The sequence below is a fragment of the Telopea speciosissima genome, chromosome 10 (assembly GCF_018873765.1).
Source record: "Telopea speciosissima isolate NSW1024214 ecotype Mountain lineage chromosome 10, Tspe_v1, whole genome shotgun sequence".
Classification (NCBI taxonomy): domain Eukaryota; kingdom Viridiplantae; phylum Streptophyta; class Magnoliopsida; order Proteales; family Proteaceae; genus Telopea; species Telopea speciosissima.
In genome coordinates this window covers 59,377,386-59,399,409 of record NC_057925.1, presented here as the reverse complement: position 1 = coordinate 59,399,409, position 22,024 = coordinate 59,377,386, and the positions used below count along the sequence as shown (strand labels likewise).

The following is a 22,024-nucleotide window of genomic DNA, read 5'->3' as shown; positions in this document are numbered from 1 at the left end:
TTCCATTGCAACTTTCTGTTTTGATTTTGATTGACCTATATTATTATTAGTAATCATCATCATCATCCCTCAGCTATTTATGGTTGGCTATGTGAACTTACAATGCCCTCTAGCTGGGCCTTGGCTAGTCATATTAATTGCATAGTACCTTCTCCCAGCTCCAAATCCATTTCAAATCACATTCATTTTGCAGGTTGATTCTCATTCTAGTTTGAAAGGAAATTCTTTCATTCTGGTTGCTCCATGGCCTCTTACTACTCATAAATGCTAGGTGATTCTAATAACTAGGATTTTTATGGGACATTGGCTCTCACCATGGTGTCTGTAATTGATGCCTAATTTTGCTTCTTCTGGTTGGTCTTTTAGATCCTTTCAATTCTTGGGTTTGTTAGAATGACATGTAAGGGAATGGGTTTGGCTTGGTGGTCATTTCACCAGAGGAGATTTGCAGTTGCAATATCTGTAGTAACTAGTAAATGTTGGACCAGAAATAGGGTTTGTGATATGTTGATTTCCCTTGTAAATGAAAAAATGAATAGCATTCACAACATAGCCCTGAAAAGAGTTAAAAGCCAAAGCGACATGCGTGTTGCTGACCTTATTTAGTTGGGAAAACACTTCGTTGGGTTCATTAATTACTTAAGAGTTAAGAGGCCATTGGGCATGATTCAATTCCTAACATTTAGTTAGTATAATGTCTTTTAACATTTGTAATTATGTGCCCTAAATTGACTCTTGATGTGATTGTTGAAGGATTTTCCTTTTTGCTACATTCTTCTTCTGCTGCTGTTGTTTCTTCATCTGTTTTTTTTTGGTTACTCTGCTTTATCATTCAGAATTGGTTGCTGTGTGCATGTTCTTGTAGATTTTGGATCAGTATAAGGAGTCTCACATTGCTCAATCTAAAGGTGGTGAAACCACTGCGAAGTTGCCTAGAAGTGTGATATTAGTTGGTCACTCCATGGGCGGTTTTGTTGCTAGAGCTGCAATTGTGCATCCACATTTGAGGAAGTCAGCTGTTGAAACTGTTTTGACTCTTTCAAGTCCACACCAGTGAGCTTTATTCCATCTTCATCAATTCTCTCTGATCTCAACTTATTTATCAATCTAGTTTTTGATGAACTTAAACTACTTCATCCAGGTCACCTCCTGTGGCGTTGCAGCCATCCTTGGGTCAATACTTTGCGAGTGTAAATGAGGAATGGAGAAAAGGATACGGGGTTCATACACATGCAGGCAATTGGGTGTCTGAACCTGCACTTTCTCATGTCGTTGTTGTTTCTATTTCTGGTGGCATTCGAGATTACCAGGTTTTTCTTTTTTCCTTGCTCTATTGTGATTAATAAATAGTAGTTTCAATGTGAGAGTTTGTTATAGAATTCATAAATTATTTTCTGGGGTAATGGCAAGGAATCAATGTCATGGAGACTGGAAACTGAAAATCTAAGTTGACTTTACATGCATTTGTAATACAACTAATGAATTATTATAGTAGATGCTAAATTCTGCCCAATCAGGTGACACTAGATGGTTGACCGGGTGAGTTGACAATTATTTTTCCCATCCAAAAGGGTCTTATCATTTAAGAGACAGGATTTTGTAAGTTGCTTTGGATTTTTCTTTTCCTTTTAATAGGTGATTTGTTTAAAACAAGAAAAATAAAAGAAAGGTACAAATGTAACAAAGTCATGCACTAGAACAACAGTTCTTGCGCAAGAAGAAGAAAGAAAGAAGGAGAAGAGTAGTCGAGAAAGGGGAGAAAACTTATTAGAACCAGAAGCTCATGGTTTCGCTAGATAGGGGAACCGTGAGCCATAAGATATATTTGTAATAGAATTTCTGGAGATTACAAGTCAGGACAGAATAAATAATTACAAGAAAAGACACTAAACATAAATACTAAAACAAGAATACCATGCGTATACGATATCAGCAGAGTTCCAATAGTGTATTCCTTTCGTTTTCTATTACTTGACTATATTACCGCTGTAATATTACTTTTTCCTGTGTGTTTTTATGTAAATTGAAACTTTAATCTGTGTCTGTTGTTAACTTTTTCCCAGGTTCGGTCAAAGCTGGAATCTGTTGATGGACTTGTGCCCCCAACTCATGGTTTCATGATAGGTAGTACAAGCATGAAGAATGTATGGCTGTCAATGGAGCACCAGGCTATTCTATGGTGTAATCAATTGGTTGTACAGGTGAGTGGCATTTTTCATTTTCAGAATATGTCTTATTTGGGAGAGAAACTTGTGAAATTTTGAAATCTTTTTGCAGGTTTCACACACACTTCTTAGTTTGGTCGACTCCGAAACAGGTCAACCATATCTTAGCCCTAAAAAAAGACTTGCTGTATTCACTAGTATGCTTCGCAGTGGGATATCACAGAGTTTTAAATGGACGAGGCATTCAAAATCATCTGAGCTTTCCAATCGTGTTATGGATGATAACAAGAAAGATGTTGCTGGTATTGGCCACCCTCCACCTTCCCCACCCCCAGGGCGGTGCATGGAATAATTGTTCTTGTAATTTAACACCTCCAAATATTTTGAATTTATTAATTTTATTTGGAAAACTTATATTGCATATTGTATTGCTTTTTTCCAAGCCACCACTTTTCATGTTATTTATGTTGGCAACCAGGTTTAACGGTCTAAGGGTGTAGAAACAGATTTGAATTAGGTTAATGCTTGGATGATTAGTTTATCCCAAGCACATTGTATTTATAACTATAATGAAATAGTAAAAATAATTACATAAGCAATGTCGGATTAAACCACATAAGAAACTAACAAATAATAAACGAAAAAAGTCCAGAATACCCCACGGTATTCTGGCCCAATATAACTAACACTCCCCCTCAAGTTGGAGCATATATATCATGCATGCCCAACTTGACTAAGATAGGATGAAATAGCTTGCTACTCAATCCCTTAGTGAACACATCAGCTAGCTGATCAGAAGACTTCACAAAGGGAACACAAATGAGGCCAGCTTCAAGCTTCTCCTTGATGAAATGTCGGTCAACCTCCACATGTTTCGTGCGATCATGCTGGACAGGGTTATGAGCAATACTAATAGCCGCTTTATTGTGACAATAAAGCATCATTGGAAGATGGACAGCAACACCAATATCCTGCAATAACCCTCTAAGCCACAGAAGTTCACAAATTCCTTGTGCCATTGCGCGGAATTCGGCTTCAGCACTAGACCTTGCCACAACATTCTGCTTTTTGCTCCGCCAAGTGACAAGGTTTCCACCCACAAAGGAACAGTAGCCAGAGATAGATTTCCTGTCAGGAGAACCTGCCCAATCGGCATCAGTATAGGCTTCAACCTTCAAGTGACCATTGGCAGATAGAAGAATTCCCTTTCCTGGGGCAGACTTCAAGTATCTCAAAATACGACGGACCGCATCCATATGAGAGGAATATGGATCGTGCATGAACTGACTCACCAAACTCACAGCAACTGCAATGTCAGGGCGTATGTGGGAAAGGTAGATTAGTTTGCCTACTAACCGCTGATAGGCACCCTTATCAATCGGCTCACCCTCTTTCTCCCTAAGTTTCGTAGTAGCTTCCATAGGAGTATCTGAAGGATGACAGCCAAGTAGCCCTGTCTCAGTCAATAGATCAAGGACATATTTTCTTTGAGAAAGAAAGATGCCCTTTGAAGATCGAGCAACTTCTATCTCTAGAAAATATTTTAGGGGACCAAGATCTTTGACCTCAAACTCACGGCCAAGAAGAATTTTCAAATCCCTGATTGCAGCATCATCATTACCAGTGATCACAATATCATCCACATAGACTACGAGAAGAGTAACCTTGTCACTAAGTCGTCTGATAAACAAAGTGTGATCAGCATTGCTCTGCGTGTAACCTGCTGAAATCATAGCCTTATGAAATCTGCCAAACCAGGCCCTGGGTGACTGCTTCAAGCCATAAAGGGCACGCTTCAATTTACACACCTTGCCCTTAGTCCTGTCATCAGAGAAACCAGGTGGAATGTCCATATATACCTCCTCCTCAAGCTCCCCATGGAGAAAGGCATTTTTGACATCTAACTGCTGAAGACCCCACCCAAGATTTGCGAGCGACAAGATAATAACACCCTGACAGTGTTGAGCTTTGCCACTGGTGCAAAGGTCTCCTGATAGTCAACTCCATAAGTCTGAGTAAACCCCTTTGCAACCAAACGTGCCTTGTACCTGTCCACTGAACCATCCGCCTTCTGTTTAACTACGAAGACCCATCTACAACCCATTGGTTTTTTCCCTGGAGGAAGAGCCACAAGATCCCACGTATTATTTTTGTGTAGTGCTCTCATTTCTTCCAACATTGTTGTCTTCCACTTTCCATCTGTAGATGCTTCCTGCCAATTTCTAGGAACCGAAACAGAGGAAAGAGAAGATACAAAAGCACGAAAAGAGGGAGAAAGAGAGTTATACGAAACAAAATGAGATATGGGATGTAAAGTGCAAGTCCTAGTACCTTTGCGAAGTGCAATAGGTAGGTCGGAAGGATTACCAGGAGATGTAGGATCGTATGCGGAGCCGCAATTGGATGGGTACTAGTGCTATAGTGGGATGCAAGCGCCTCTTGTGGACCTTCCCCTTGTATAGGTGATCATGTTGGAGTTGTCAACTCTCTTCTGAAATTCACCAATAGTTCTCTGGACCGGAGTCTGCTCCCCCTGAGTAGGAATATTAACAACACTATTGTCTATGGTCTCCCCCTGTAAAGGATTCCCATTAGGTGAGTGAGGAACAGCCAGAGGTTGTTGGGAGGTCTCCAAAGTAGGATGGGCAGCATCCAAGGGTGGATGGGAAGCATCCAAAAAGGGCTGGACAGCAGCCGTGGGTGGTAAAGAGGGCTGGGCAGCCAGAGGCTCCTCAGGTAGAGGAATCTCGAAAGCCACATCTTCACCAGCACTCTCCCCCTGAAGAGGTGGCGAAGAATAATAAGAAAGGGACTCATGGAAAACAACATCCATGCTAACCATGGTACGGCGGGAAGGGGGATGGTAACATTTATATCCTTTCTGGGTTGGAGAATAACCCAAGAAAATACAACAGAGTCCTCGAGGTTCAAGTTTGCTGGGAGATTTAGTGTCTCGAGCATAACACACACAACCAAACACCTTGGGAGGCACAATAAAGGAGGAATTACCAATTAAAACATCAGAGGGGCTACGGGAGTAAAGTACCCGAGATGGCAGCCTATTGATGAGATAGGCTGCGCGTGACAACCGCATCCCCCCAATATTGAGACGGGACATTCCTCGCAAACATTAAGGCTCTGGCCATTTCTAACAAGTGGCGGTTTTTCCTTTCTGTCACACCATTTTGGGCAGGGGTATCAACACAACTAGTCTGATGAATGATGCCATGGTCAGCCAAATATTTTTGAAATTGTGATTCTTTATACTTTGTTCCATTATCACTTCTCAATATTTTGAGAGTAGCCTGGAACTGAGTTTGGACCATTTTATGAAAGTGTTGAAAGCATGAAAAAACTTGATTTTTGGTGTGCAAGAGATAAACCCATGTGTTCCTAGAATGACAATCAATGAAAGATACAAACCACTGATGGCCAGAAATAGAGGGTTTCCGATTAGGGCCCCAAACATCAGAATGCACTAACTCAAAACAAGAAGAACTTCTTTTATTTGAAATAGGATAATTTGAACGTGTCTGTTTGGCCAGAACACACGCCTCACGAAAAAGTCATCCTTAGTATGTAGGGTGACCAAACTAGGAAATAAATGTGCTAAAATTCCTAAAGGGGGGTGACCTAACCGAGAGTGCCACTGGTAGAGTTCAGAAGAGACCATGGAGTTCTGGTGCAGTGGAGAAGGTAATGGTGGTGGAGAGAAGCGACCATCATCAAGCAGGTACAGCCCACCGTGCACTTTACCCAATCCAATCGTCTTCCCAGAGGCCAGATCCTGAAACACACAATGAGAAGGAAAGAAAGTAACTTTGCAGTTAAGATCACGAGTAATACTACTAATGGAAAGAAGGTTAGTAGTAAAATTAGGAATGTGCAAAAGCAGGTTAAGGGAAGGGAGGAGGTGCGATTGATGATTCCCTTTTGAGAGATAGATGAAAGAGAACCATCGCTACCTTGACCTTGTCCTTCCCAGTAGGAGCGTATCGATGAAACAAACTAGAGGAACCGGTCATATGATCTGTAGCCCCAGAATCTATGATCCAAGGATGGGAGGCTACAGAAGCACGATGACCGCCAAAAGGAATACCTGACCAGGCAAAGTGTGAACCTGAATGAGCGGAAGAATTGGCAGTAGCTGATGTAGTAGAGGCAGCAGCAGCGGAAGACCTCAGCATACGTCGGAATGCCTGTAGCTCATCCTAGGATAGACCAGGGTCAGTATTAATAGTCTCAGTCTAATAGGCCTTGGGCTTTGTCTTGGTCTTGGTCTTGGCAGCCCGTTTTGCTTCAAAGTCAGCTGGTTTCCCATGAAGTTTCCAGCACCTCTCCTTGGTGTGATATGGTTTGTGACAGTGCTCACAAACAACAGTCCCTGTAGTAGAATCACCAAGAGAAGCAGTGCCAATAGGTGTAGGAGTAATGGGGGCAGCAGCCTTGAGAGCAGATCTGTCAGTAATAGGAGGATGTAACATGGCAGCCCTACGGTTCTCCTCAGAAGAAACCAATGCATAAGATTGTTCAAGTGTGGGAAAAGGTATATGGCCCAACACTTGAACACGAATGGGATCATACTCCATATTCAAACCAGCTAAAAAATCGTAGACTCTGATCTTGTCCACATGTTTCTTATAAGAGGCAATATCAGCAACTGTAGAGGGGTGAAAATAAGAGTAATGATCCAACTGTTGCCACAGGCTGCGGAGAGAAGCATAGTAGTCCGAAATAGAAAGGTCTCCCTGAGTAGTGTGAAGGACCTTCTTTCGAATTTCATAAACTTGGGCATCATTGCCAAGCTGTCCGTAGGTCTCCTTGCAAGCAGCCCAAATCTGGTCGGCAGTGTCCAGAAGAAGAAAATTATGCTGTAAGGCTGAAGTCATAGAGCCTATGAGGTAGGACATGAGAACACCATTATTGGCCAGCCACTTAGTCTGATCAGGGCCTTTATCACTAGGCTTAACAATAGTGCCATCAATATGGTCAGTGAGGCCACGGCCAGCAATGGCAAAGGAGGCTGATCTAGACCACAGAAGGTAATTTGAGCCATCTAGTTTGATGGGGTTAGGTGGAAAGCTGTGATAATCTGTCTTGTGATTGCCATCATGAACAGAAGTAGCAGTAGAGTTGGTAGAGTCACCCATACCGGCAGCAGAGAAGGCCAAACAATCTTCAAGTAAAGTCCCAAACAAATAGAACCAGCAGCTAAAGAGAACCTTGATCGATTATGGTTTTGAACAAAACCCTAAAGTGATGGAATCGATGGATGAACCTAGGCTGCAATAAATAATATCAAAGTGGCTGAAAGACTGAGGTAGAGAAGTCCTTAATACGAGAAACACATCTGCAGAAAAATTCAGATCCAAAAAACAGGTGCAGCAGCCCAATTTCGATAGAGTTAGGGTTAAAAAACCCTGTAATGATGAGATCGATCTCAAGGTCTTCACACACCAAAAACAGATCTGTAGAAGCTGATATAGCTGTCGAAGGAGCCCTTATAAGTGAAGAAAAAACCTGTAACAAAATCAGCAACAGTGGGCAGCAATAACCCTAAGATCGATAGATGTCAGGGTTTTGAAAAAACCTTGATAATGGAGGAATCGATCTTAAGGAAGTCTTCAATCTTGAGGAATAATTTCTGAACCAATAAAACAACAATTCTGCAGCAGCTTCTGGTCTTCAAAGAGAGGAGAGGAGCCCTTGTATCTGATGTAGAAGCAATCTCCAAGAAGGAACTGAAGAACCAATATCGCAGCAGTGTTGATTGGAGTCTATCGGACAGAATTACAAGTCATAAATGAGGTAATGGGGGCAGCAACTGGATCGCATGATTACCTCATCAGTGCTGCCCTATATGGGAATGAAGAACAAGGGAGAAGAAGGAGAGAACTAGAAGAGAAGAAGATTGAGAGAGAGAAGAAGAACAAAAATCGAGAAAAATTGGTGTCCCTAGTTCGAAATCTGCTCTGATACCATGTAGAAACAGATTTGAATTAGGTTAATGCTTGGATGATTAGTTCATCCCAAGTACATTGTATTTATAACTATAATGAAATAGTAAAAATAATTACATAAGCAATGTGGGATTAAACCACATAAGAAACTAACAAATAATAAAGGAAAAAAGTCCAGAATACCCCACGGTATTCTGGCCCAATATAACTAACAAAGGGAAACTTATTTGTTTTTAAACTTCCATACAGTCATCATGAGAGTGTAAGTCGCAATTAATGGCGTGACAAAAGCAATATGCACTCAGAGATAACTCTGCCTATGTGCACGTTGGCGCTTTGTTGATGTCCTCCGGGGCCTATACCTAACTTTTTTTTGAAGCATTGGCCATGAATTGTTTGCCACTTCCTTGGATGCCATTTTTCTTTTAAAAATTTGATTTTTTCACTCTACTCAGAGTATTCCAAAACATGCTGAGAAGTCAGGTTTCAAATGGTCTTCCTAGGATTCAAAGCATATATATTAGACAAAAGTATGCTGGCTTCTTAACAAATCCAATGTTCTCAATGGGGCTTATCAAAGAGATCTTATGGACTTAAGTGCATAGCAGTTACATTCGTTATCTTCGAGGGAAAGCATGCATTTATAGACGACCATGGTTCCCTTTCTTTTGATTTGATTTGTCCTTTGTCAAACAATTCCTAAAGAAAGGTGATGCAGAGCATCCCCCAGCCAATAGGCCAGCACGCCTATTCTCCAAAAAATACTTGCGCCGGCCAAAGTCCAAGCCCAGCCCATAAATCTCGGCTAGGCTGGCCAGGGCATTTCTGGCCCTGTGGTTCTGTTGATGTGCATCTTGTGGCCTTGCTAGGAAGCTACTAGAATATCTCTTTAGTTCTCTTAGTTTCTAGTGCTTGATTTTTTTTGTTTTCCAAGGCATGTTTATGAACCTTTTCTTATTCCGAAGACTATTAGTTAGTCTTTTCATATTTCCTAGGCTTATTTAAGAGTCCTTTAGAATTTCCTAGTGTGTTTTAGAATTCCAAGAGTTAGTAAATTTTCCTGGTTTATGTTTTCTATGTCTTGGGGGCAGATTTCTATGTCTAGGATTTGTTTTCTATGTATGAGGAATTCCAAAGGGGTTTTGGAATTCTAGGAGTCTCTTTAATGTTATTGTGTTGTATTCAAGATTTCCATCTCTATATAATGCAAGTCCTGGCTGCTCTCAAAGGCAACCATGAATTGAAACAAATTGCTCTCTTTGAGAACTTTTGCTTTTGAGACCCAAGTGGGATCAAGGTTTGAGTCCTTCAATCGTGACCTCGGTGGGACTCCGACGGTTGGGCAATTAGTGGGACTCTAGGCTGGCACCTATATATCTTCATCTTCAACTATCATCATCCATTCCATACAGCCACTTTCCATCAACCTCCATCATACCTACCCATAACCCGCTCAAACCAGATTCAGATCAAAACCCTCTTCCAGATTTGATCTTGGTTTGCTTACCCTCTCGGGTTTGCATCAAAAGGAGTCCACAAGAAGCAGCTGGTTGGAGCACCTAGGTCTCCAACCATCTTCATACACTGAATTGGGGCTCAAACATGCTGCCAGGTTTCAGCCTTTGGGTTCCAAACTACCAGCATTAATCCAGTTGTTGGTTTCAAGTGCAACTTAATAATTATACCCTGAATGTTTTATTTATCTAAACTACTGATTGTCATAAAAGGGAAAAAAAACAGAAGAGTATAATTAATATTCAACACCTAAAAGAGGATTTTCTCTGAGAAAATGATGAAATGGGAATGGATGACTGAGAACTGAATCATCATAAAAGAATAATATCCATACGGTCATTGATAATTTGACTATGGTAGCACCATGACGCATTTCCATTGCACTGGAAATACATGCCTGTACTTCTCTGCTGCTATGCAACACATTTGATATTTGTTTGGCAAGTTTCTTTGAAAGTTTTGGCTGTAATTTTTCACATTGTTATCAGTTATGTTCTCCATAAAGTTTATTTTGTTATGAAAGTTTTAACTCCTAGAGAGGGCCCTGTGTCCTTGGGCACTCATGGCTTATATGAAATGTTAGTAGGATACCGATCTTTGTTCGCATCTGTTGATGAACTAGAATAATTAAGGTGGAAATTCAGAATCTTTTTTGGTGGTTCTTGCAGGGTCTAAGGCACAGATTTTATCCCCTTGTCCACGATATGTTCATTGGAGTGATGATGGCCTTGATAGGGACTTATACATTCAGACAACTACTGTAACTGTTTTGGCAATGGATGGGAGGAGGCGGTGGTTGGATATACAGAAACTGGTAAGTAGGCAAAGTTACATTGTCTTTATAAATATTTAGGTTTGAATTGTGATTTTGTTTTTATTTTGAATTTATCCCTATCATTAGATGCTGAGACTTTTGAGAAATGCTATTTTTCTGTTCATGGGTCATGCTTCAAATAGCTTCCCAAATATCCTGTAGAACTTAATTGCTGAGCCAAGATTTTGTTGTTGATGATTTTAACCTCTATGTTTAGGGATCAAATGGAAAAAGCCACTTCATGTTTGTTACAAACCTTGCTCCATGTTCTGGAGTAAGAGTTCATCTTTGGCCTGAGAAGGGTAAAACAACTTCAGAAACACCACCTAGTAAAGGGGTCCTGGAGGTAACAACAAAGATGGTGAACATTCCAGCTGGACCAGCTCCAAGGCAGGTATGCTCATGATATTCTTTAACAGATGTCCTTCTAAATAAAAATGTAGTTCTAACAGATCTTTGATAAGAGTTCTGCTAACATGGTCCACTGGAGGATGAAAATCATCCTTCCTGTGCCTGAAGGCAAAACATGGCATACAAGATATGGACAAGCTAACCACCCTTTTCGAACTTTGGTCCAACCTTAATTTCCAAAGTTCACTTTCCAATATATCATTCATGATACATAGGAAGATGGAGATCTCATCCTTTAAAGTGTTATTGTATTTTTTTTTCTTCTTTTTAATAGCTCATTATATGAGGTTGCAATATTCCCATTCGTGATGATGTTGGTTTTACTGTTTTAATTCCATTCCAACGGCGGATTTTGTTATAAGCTTAAAAATGCCTGAAAATCTTTTCTAGTTTGTAAAGGTTATTATTCTACTTCTCATAGCATGCTTAGATAGATTATTTCTGTAAGTTCTCATTGATCCAGTATCCACTTAACAGTGTTATCTCAAATGAGCAACATAAGTCCTTTATTGGTATAGATTAATACAACTCAAATTAGATTCTATGGATGCTCAACTGGTAATTGTCCTGACTTCATAAGAGGCTAACTAGTAACCCCAAATGGCTGATAGTTTGATACCATTAAAGCTTTAAACATTGGCATGGATGTTTTCATTGAAATTCGTTTGAAATCTTGGCTCTCATGAAATGAAACAAAATCACCAAATCTTCAGTACAATCTCTAATCAGCAGCTCCTTGTCAACAGAAATCCTGTAAAGGGGCACTTTCAAAAATGAATGTGGCCTTTCCACCTGATATGATATGGTCACCATTCTCCTTGTTGCGCAACAGTGACTCTATGTAAGCCCCACAACTGAATTGTCGCAATTAAAAAATTGTCATTTATTGTTATGTGGGACAAATTAGGGAAGTCTGACCTATCTCCGTGATGTCATACTCTGATATGGAATTGACAAACGTGTAGCAGGTGTGCTGATTTCTACTGCTGAAGATTAATTGTAAACTTAAGCAAACTGCAATGAAATCAGTTGGATACTCTAAGAAATCTCTGACCAACCTAATCTATTGATAAAAGTATTTAGGACTGGGGAATTACAAAGAGGGAGAAGGAAAGAAGATGATTCTGGAAACTAGTGAACAACACAGAGCTGAATACTAAAACTCAAAGTATAATTAGCTGCAGCTGGAAGGGTCCTAAAGATGACTGGTCACCTAGATGTTATGTGGGTCCCCTAGGGATTGAAATTATGGGGTGAGGATGGGTTTTTATCAAGTTAAAAAGTAAGCATGATTTTCGACAGAAATTAAACCATAGTTGAAATAGATATTCTGGAATCCTGGATCTGGAGAACATGTAAAGCAATTTTGTTCAAAATACTGAAATATTTTGATTCTGACAAGTGACACCAACACCAACACCAACAAACTCAGCCTTATCCCAACTTAATGGGGTCGGCTACATGCATCCGACAAAACACAGTAGGGAAAACTAAGGTCTAAACAGAAAGGGGCTGAAGAGATGGGAAAAGAGGGATGAGAAATGAAAAACGGGAAATGACAGATGAAAGATGGAAAATAACAGCAAAATGAAAGATGAAAGTAGATGAAAGTAAGAGGAATGAGGCACAGCCCAACAACTTAGGAGAATCTCATCTAAATGGGGTCCGATCCTAGCCCTGCAACAGGCTCTATCCGAGGTCATTCTTGGTACAAGACCCAAACAATGCATGTCCTTTCTCACAACTTCTCCTATGGTCATTTTTGGCCTGGCCCTTTAGCTCCTTCAATCGGAATCATATCCTGACAAGTGACACCTAAGTATGTTAAATGATTTAGGTTGAAATCTATCTTGGAAGTTGGAACAAAGATCAACAACTGTGCTCGAGATCACCATAATACTTAGATTTCAAGGAAGCCTGCAATCAAAATAGTTGATGCTGTTTAAGTCGAAATCTAGAAACCAAAACAACTAAAACATTTTAGGTTCCACCATGGTGACGTTTCTTGTAGCCATCAATATCTTGGACTGGGTTATTATTTGTCCCGCATAATCTATATTTGGTTTTCCATTCTTAAGGTGTGGAAAGGCAATAGATATGCTTCTTTTCTTTTCTGTCAGCATTTATCATTTATCATTTGTCATTGGACTTATATTTTCTTATGCAGTTGATTATCATTCATCATTCATAATTCACTCTCGAACTTTTACTTTAACAATCAAGAGCTTGGGGGGTGGGGTGGAACTGGTGATCGGTGCTGAAGAATCTTCTGAAGATTAGGAGCTATGGACTTGAATCTTTAACAAAGCATGACCCCAGGATTGGTAGTGTGGATAACTTACAAAGAATCTTCTTCTCTTTCCTCTCCTATGAAAGTCCTATTATAAAAGGGTTCATAAATCTCTGAACTGGATATGACCTCCATTTATGGAACTCGAATTTTAATATCAACCATACAATGCATCTGTTCAAGCAAAATATGGAAGCACATAGAGGAGGTGAGAGAGGACTATGTAACAATATAATACTTATATTAGCACCTTTTGGAATAAAAAATGGCTGCCAACATTCACAATACTCTTAATATTTGATCATCCTTCTTCCCTTACTGCTCAGAATAGAACTTAAGGCTGTGCTTGGGGGAAGGCTCCTCAATTGACAACATTTGCATAAAGCCATGTGAAATGGAAAATGATTGGTTAGAAATCAGGTAAAATGAGTGTCTCATGCTTATTCTACATTTTCTGTTTGTTTTACTAGATTGAACCAGGTGGCCAGACAGAACAAGCACCTCCATCTGCTGTAATTCTACTGGGTCCTGATGATATGCATGCATTTCGATTCCTCACGATCTCAGTTGCTCCTCGCCCGGTATTCATTTCTTTTACCATCTTCTGTGGATCTGTTGGTAAAAATGTTTTGAATCTTTTGATGCAATACTTATCTGATGGACATTTGATGTCTATTGACCCTCTTTTTTCTTTTCCCCCCTCGAATGTCTACCTAGTTTTGCACCTACTGTTCTTAGCTAGAAGATCTCAATTTACATTTTATTTGTTGTGTTTTTTGATAGATCGTGTCATATGTGGTTTAAGAAAAGAAAAGAAGTTACTTGCTTTTGAATAATCTTTTAGGTGATTTTGCTACTTTCATTTCTCGATGTTTTGTCTACTAGGTTGCTCTTTGTTCCTTTATTTTGTTTATGTAGATTGACGTTCATGAAACTTGTGTGATTTCAGGATATCTGGTTTGTTCCATAAAATTTATTGTTTTAGGAAGTTGGCCATACAAATCATTTGGATTTTCTTGAATACTCCTCCCCAACCCCCGGCGCCACAATGGTTTTGTTTGGATTCACCATCTGTGTTTCTATTTTTATACTTCAAAGATATGTTCCTCTTGTTGTTTCTTTTGTAATCCTGTAATCTCCCGTAGTTGAAATTCATGTCGCGATAATTATTTACTGGATATCCTTTGTTGATATGCTTCATAAAATTTTGGTAAAAGTGGAGCGGTTAGTGATTAGCACATGATTCAAATCTGACTTGATCTTTTTGCCAGACTGTGTCAGGTAGACCACCACCAGCCGCTTCCATGGGAGTTGGACAGTTCTTTAATCCAGAAGAAGGGGAGCAAGAGTTATCTGCTTGGTCTATGCTTCGTTCTGCCTTTTCTCAAGAGGTCAAAGTTTTCAAGAAATCATCATTTTGTTTGCTGGGGTTTGAAATTTTGTAAGCATATGTATAATTAGGTTAGTTTAGATTAATGCCTCAGCCAATTGGGGACTATAGTTTTCAAGTACATGCCTTTGGTTGTCATGCAGGAACTTTTGCTGAAGGAGGATCATCCTCTTGCAGTGAATCTTTCATTCTCTGTAAGCTTAGGGCTTTTTCCTGTGGCTTTGTCTGTGAGAACACTAGGCTGTGGAATAAAAAAATCTGGTCTTCCAGATGAAGAAGCTGGTGGTTTGGATCATAGCAGTAAGGAATTCTTTCTACATAGTTCTACTTTGGGTTCTAACTTTCCAACAATATACATCATTTCTTGCTTCCTTTCCCTGTCACTGACAATTTCAGAAATCATGGATACTGCAAGTCTTTGTTGATCATGAATACTCAATTAAATATTGAACCTTTTTCATAATTCAAATGGTTATATTTGGAAAAGAATTGATACCAGTGCAAGTGTCTGGAGCTGACCATGTCTACAACTTTGTTTTTGCCCATCCTAATCATGCATTATAAGTGCCTAAATCAGGTGATGCTGGTGATTAATTTATGTTAAAACTATAAATTATGTGTTGATATAGAGGGTGCTTCTTTTTGAGTTTTGATTAGTGTGCCAAAGATCGTCTCCTTATTGCAAGACTATGCCATATTATGGCAGTCAAGAACCCAGCAGTTTTGAACTCCGGTCCTCAAATAACGAGAAGAAAAATCCTACAGGGGAAAAAAAGGGAAACGTCCCTATCAAATAATAATTTTTATTCAATCAAAATACCAGCAAATAGATTGCTGTTAGGGAGAAGAAAAAGAAGAAGAAGATGAAGAGAAGGGGGAAAATGACACTGCCAAAAACAAGCAGAAACAATAGATCTTTGGCAGTCCCTCTCTCATAGATATAAATAGAATTCAGTTACAACAGAAAGTCAAGAAGACTCCCTAGTCAGTCCTAGAAGGAGTAGAAGTCTAACTAGGAAACAATAGAAAAGAAGAAAGAAACAAATTAATCAACTAACTCAAGACATAACACGATAGGGACACTCCCTGTATCATATTATGTACCCATGCACAATAAATGTACCTCCACGGTACATAGTTACATACCATCTATATTATTGAAATCTAATTACATCCTCCAATAAGATGTATTTATACACTCTCTAACCTTACTCAGATATCTACTAACATAAAATGATAAAAGACTACAGCAAACTTACTAAACATCTTAAAAACAGAAATCTCACAACAGACTAACACTTCTTTTATTGATCATAATTTTCCAAATACAACATGGAATAGCAAGGTCTTGGTCTCGTGGGATAGGAAACTTAATGAACTTTGAAACAACACAAGAATAAGGCAAAACAGACAAGTTTTAACCTTTCAAATATACCTGTAAAGATAAGTGATGGAACATATTCAAATTTCTGAAACTTCGAAATTCAATGTCTTGTCTCTCTTATCTTGTCCAATCGACTCCTCTTTCTCAACCCGAATCTTCAAATCTTCTATCATATCAATGAATACCATAATTGGATTTCTCCAATCAATCTGACCAGATTTTGCACAAATTTGATGCAGTTTAGCCCCCTTTTCTTGAATCATGATCTGCTTTATAGATATATTTGGATTTCCTGTTTATTGTCCTACATCATTTAAGATTTGAGCAGCCACAACTGTGGCCTCCCAAAATTTTTCCCTATACTAGAGCCATTTTTTATGGCTCTTAAAAGCGTTTAACTCATTTGGCCTTTGCTTGCTCTATTTGTATTCAATAAGATATATGCATGAGGATTTCTCTCACACCTGTGCCTGCAAACTCCAGTCATTTACCAAGCAGGGTCTTGTTCATGAGATGCATGGGCTGATGGGCCTATTTCTAAAGCCACCAATACCTTTGGAGTAGCACACCCACTTAGCAGTGCTTGCTTTCATGATTGGATCAATCCCAAGAAAATCTCTGACCAATTGGGAAGCCACTTTCACCAATATGAATTTCCCAACCAATTTGTTAAGATACAGTGCATATGGAAAATAAAAGGAATTGCATTCACCAAACTTGTAATGGACATGCTTCTACATATTTTCAAAGGCTTTCTTGAATCGGTAGTTGTTATATAATTGAATTAGTTTTTCAATGGTCATTGAGGCATGTCTTTGACATTATTTTGAATTTAAGTTTTCTGGCATTAATTGCTGGGATATGAGTAGGTAAATCTAGAAATTAGAATGCAGAGTCCTATCATGTAAAGTTTCTGTTTTCCGTACCATTTTCTTCTTAGGGTTGATGTTATGTTTGATATTTTTAATCAACCCATAGTTACCGCGTTTTAGAGGGTCAAAATTCAAGGCAACACCGCCATGGTGGCAAGGCGCCTGCCATGGAGCCCAAGGCGTCCAAGGCGACCAAGGAGCCTGGACGCCATGGCGACACGGCGACGCCTTGGCGATGCCTTGATAACTATGAATCAACCTGAAGTTTCATAAATCGTACACCCCCTGTAGTTTTAAAAAAATACAAAATTGACAGTCCATTAGCCAAAGCATGTTAAGTGATGACGTGGGTGCTAAAGTGGACATGAAATGTCTGTTTTACCTTTAGATACCCACTAACCTAAGCAGTGGGTGAAGAGATTCCCCCTTCTTCCATCCTCCTTCCCAAATCTCTTCCCTTGTTCTTCCGCTCTTGAGGTTTCTCTTCCGTTTTTATTTGGGGCAAGGATTAGAGACCATTACCGGAAAAGGAGGAGGAGGGAGACTGAGTGTCGGAGTCACTACCAGTACCATCTACAACCGAATTCCCTTTATCTGTTCCAACAGAAGCCATCTCAATTACCTTCCACCCAAACCGAGTCCGGCTGAAATGCCAAGATTACAAACAAAAAACCCTTGGAAAGTGAGAGATAATGAAGATATAGATAAATAGATAGAGAAGTGTTGATTAATTAGTTCATTTACTCACAGAATAGGTGACACATTAACAGGAGAAAACGAATGAGATGCCCAGTGTAATCAGTAATGTAAGTGGGAGAATGGTTATACAGGGAAAATCCAGAAGATGATGATGGGTTCTGTGATCTCTTGAGGAGACAGAATCAATGAAAGAATGAAGCAACTCAAGAAAGAAGAAAAAACGATTTTGGAGGTGTTGTTCGGAAGGTTCAAGATTTGGAGGGAAACAAAAAGCAATAGAAACGACAGATTCTGATGGCCTCTGTTCTACCTTTCCTAAGGACTTCATTGCTCTCAACACTCATACCGCGAATTTTACATAGAAGTGGGCGGAGAAGGAGTTGGGATTCCATGCCCAAAGAGGACGGAGCTCTTGCACGCGGAAGAGAAACCTCAAGAGCGGAAGAACAAGGGAAGAACTTTGGGAAGGAGATGGAAGAAGGGGGAATCTCTTCACCCACTGCTTAGGTTAGTGGGTATCTAAGGGTAAAACAGACATTTCATGTCCACTTTAGCACCCATGTCATCACTTAACATGCTCTGGCTAACGGACTGTTAATTTTGTATTTTTTGAAAACTACAGGGGGTGTACAAGTGCGATTTTTGAAACTTCGGGTTGATTAGTACTTCAGGCAAAGTACAGGGGGTGCGCGCATAATTTTCACTCTTTCTTTTGAATTACGTATCAAAGGCTGAGTCAACATGAGGTCTCTCATGCACCTTCAAGTTTCAACTGTATTATATTATGTTTCTGGTAGTTCTTTTTTCTTATTCCCCCTTCCATTCTACAATCTCTGGTTTTGTGCTAATGATATCTCTTTTTTGGTACTGCAGAGCTCTGCAAACTGCGTTGTTTCCCACCTGTAGCATTTGCTTGGGATACAACATTGGATCTTCACATAATTCCAAATTTGTATTCTGAGACAATTGTTGTGGATTCTGCACCAGCATTTTGGGATTCAACTCAAGGGTCTGACAGGACTACTGTTTTGTTGCTGGTATGAAGTCACTGGGTGGTCATAAGAATAAAATACTTGCAAGAAATCAGTTAGACTTTATTGCTACTGCTTAAATTATATTGTTATTTCTTAACTGGTTGAGGCCTTTATATTTCAGGTAGATCCACATTGTTCATACAAAATCACTGCTGCTGTCTCTGTCAGTGCTTCAGCCAGCAGATTTCTGCTTTTATACTATTCACAGGTGATAATTTATAACAGCCGTACTGCAAATACTGTATCAGCCTTTTCAGTTGCAAGTTTTATTTCTAATTTTCGTACCTTATACTTTCAGCAACTTTTCCTGCAATATTTACTCTAGGGAATCAAAGCCTCTTTCTGAAGATTCATTTTCTAATTTCTAAAACAACAAACTCTTGTACTTGATTTGTTGTTCCTTTATGTGTGAATCCCCCTAAATGGGTGATAATCATCCAAAAAGATTTCATCTTTTAGATTCATTCCTTGTCTTTTACCATCTATAATTTTTATTCAGTTCTCCATGTTCACTTTTAAATTTATGACATTTGGTCCATAACCGGGTAAGTTTCTCATATTAAATGCATAAATTCTCTTCCTGGTGAAAGTTGAGCTTTGAGATGACTACTGCCGCCAGGCACTAAAATAAGAGTACATTCTAATATTGGAAAAATCATAGTGTCTTTATTAATATTTCAATAAACATAAACTCTATCTTGAACATGTGTCATCCCACTAGCCTCCACGCTCCCAAGTGGAATTTGGCCGAACATCACCATAATTGTGCCAGATCACGATGGGGGTTTTGAATTCAGTCCTCAATGTGCACTTTATTATACACTGAGGTAGGTAAATTTCAAAATATCCTTAATAGTTTCTAGAAACCTACATGTTTCTGGAACATTATGTTTTACTTTATTTTTGGAATTCCGAAACTGCCATTATGGAGTCACAGGAAGTATAAGATTATTGCAGATTCACAAAACCCTCAAGTTTTGTGTTAAAGGTATAATCACAGAAGCCTACATGTTTCTGGAACATTATGTTATTTTTGGAATTCCGAAACTGCCATTATGGAGTCACAGGAAGTATAAGATTATTGCAAATTCAAAATTCCCTTAAAGTTTTGTGTTAAAGGTATAATCATGGTTTAAAAACTTGCATTTCGGTCAGACCGAAAAGACCGAAACACACCAAAATGGGTGAAACAGTGCATTTTTTGCTAGACTGTTCAGTTGGCCATTTCCGGCGGAGGGGGGGGTGGGGGAACGGCCATATTAGGCTCCGATACTTCAAGGAAACCTTATTTTAGCATACATAAACATATTTAAACCTTCATATTGCATGAATAGTCACACAAAGTGGTGGTTTGGATTTGCACCCTTGGTTGGCAGTATACGCCGAATCCTATTGTATACTTTGTGTAATATTGCCTATTCTGCACATTGTTTTAGTGCTAGAAGACAGAAAGGGCAACTAAAACAAATAAACAATGCATCATGAATGAAGAAACATATTGGTTGTTATTTATGAAATAGTACAACGTACATATAATATAGACATCTAAGTCCCAACAATACAATACTGTCTGCAAAAGTGCAAATACATGAGTACAAACTACAAAGTGGGGACCCCCTCAGGCCATCCTAATGGCTAATACCACGATCGAGTCCACTCATGAACTGATGGTGCCAACGTGCATTTTCCTCCGACTGTATGACAAATGCAAGCCACATCAGGATCAACACACTCATACTCAGTGACAGACTTGTGCAGTGATGGATTACACAGTGGTGGACAGTAATGCAGTATAGCATACAGATGGCAGTTGTACAGTGGCAGAACAGAGTACAGGGGCAGCTGGTAGGTTGACAGAACAGTGACAGAAGTTGTACAGTGTTATTGTTTTTTCCTGAGTGGGTAATTCATTCACAACTTTCTCGCATCGTTCTCTTTTGCTTCTTCTAACAGAGTCATTATCCATTAGAAAAAGTGAAATCTAGTTACATCTTAATCAACTTCACCTTTTGGTTGAATGGTAACTTGCTTCATGTTACATGCATATTTAGAGTATGATTGCTTTCCTAAATGGTGTAACATTTAAAGCTTGAAGAATTTGTGATTAACTTTTTTTTTCCTTGATAAGTTATTGATGGTTGACTTTTCATGTTACTGGTTTTCTTTCATGCAGATGGTTGGTTTTTCGATAGCTGTTATATTTTTTGCTTTGATGCGACAAGCACGTGCTTGGGAGCTGGATTTGCCTCTTCCCTCCTTGCTGGAAGCTGTGGAATCCAATTTGAGAATGCCATCGTCCTTTCTGCTTCTAGCTGTAGTACCCATTTTGATTTCCTTGTTCATCTCCCTGCTTACTTCGCAGCCATTCCCTCCACTAACCAGCTTCGTTATCGTTTCCATAATTTGCTATTCATTTGCAAATGGAACTGTCATCATGCTGATTTTAATCTCCCAATTTGTCCTATATTTGGTTGCCATTCTACATGTTTTCATCAAGATACGGTGAGTAACACCCTTCATAAGTCTCTGTTCTTTTCTATCTTTTATGTTGTCCTCGAAACAACTGGTAGAACTTCAGTGCCTCAGTTGCCCTAAATTGCTCTTTTTTTTTTTTGAAAACATGAAAATATGGTAATTTTTCTGGACATAATGAAATTATAAATGCATGCCCCTATTTATAGGCGGATGATGTTTCATTCACTGATTCACAGTACTTGGTTGATATTGAACTGATTTTATGTCATTGACTAGGGGTGGGTGGTGTAGATAATCATGTTACCGACCTGTTATGGGGGCAGTGGGGTTTTGGGCTCTTTTTTCCCACTGCCAGATCCTTCAGGTTACATCAAATGATGGTTGATCAAAATCCATATCCAAGAAAACAAAAAAATGGTCAATCTGAGCTTGTGCTTTGTGGAGCTCAGGTTGGTGACAATTATGGACTCTTTGCTTGCTTTGGCTTTAGTTATTTTGGTTCTATTCAACCCATGGTCCAAGATGAAGGTTCTAAGAAAACGCAGCATTAGCATCAAGCATCAAATGTTGAAGTTTTATTTTTGAATATTAAAATATCTAAATGAGCTGAGCCTAATTTATTCCCAATCCAAACAAACCAAGTTAGCTGGAGCTGAGGCTGACATGCAAATTGAGTTTAACTCAGTTTGTTGAGATTTATAAGTAGGGATTATTACAGATTACTCCTCCTGTCTGGTGAAGCACGTGGTAATATTTTGCAGGTGGCAAGTGTGGGATGAAAATTTCCATTTTACATTTCCCCATCGATTCCTTAGGCTTTTCTCCAGTTTCCTTTCATTTAAGGTAAACTCTTTATCTGAAATTCTTGTGGATAATTGTAGCTCTACTTGTTACGTATTTCTGTTAGGAACTTGTGTGTATTTTTCTCTAGCTTGTATGCGTGTTCTGTAGTTGAAGCTTAAACTTGATCACCCGGTTCTTGTTTTCTTTGCTCATCCATCCTATTCTTATGAAA

At 39.2% G+C, this 22,024-nt stretch overlaps 1 protein-coding gene across 2 annotated transcripts in view; it reads left to right on the top strand.

Moving 5' to 3' along the window:
* LOC122642133 overlaps window positions 1–22,024 on the top strand; it is a 41,178-nt gene that overhangs the window by 7,102 nt on the left and 12,052 nt on the right. For both annotated transcript variants that reach the window (XM_043835553.1, XM_043835552.1), the window contains exons 3-15: window positions 866–1,053; window positions 1,142–1,310; window positions 2,064–2,201; window positions 2,278–2,467; window positions 10,309–10,454; window positions 10,672–10,848; window positions 13,626–13,736; window positions 14,427–14,546; window positions 14,689–14,845; window positions 18,374–18,537; window positions 18,656–18,742; window positions 20,708–21,036; window positions 21,771–21,852. In XM_043835553.1, coding sequence (XP_043691488.1) covers window positions 866–1,053; window positions 1,142–1,310; window positions 2,064–2,201; window positions 2,278–2,467; window positions 10,309–10,454; window positions 10,672–10,848; window positions 13,626–13,736; window positions 14,427–14,546; window positions 14,689–14,845; window positions 18,374–18,537; window positions 18,656–18,742; window positions 20,708–21,036; window positions 21,771–21,852 — 2,058 coding nt within the window. The remainder of the gene's footprint in view (window positions 1–865; window positions 1,054–1,141; window positions 1,311–2,063; window positions 2,202–2,277; window positions 2,468–10,308; window positions 10,455–10,671; window positions 10,849–13,625; window positions 13,737–14,426; window positions 14,547–14,688; window positions 14,846–18,373; window positions 18,538–18,655; window positions 18,743–20,707; window positions 21,037–21,770; window positions 21,853–22,024) is intronic.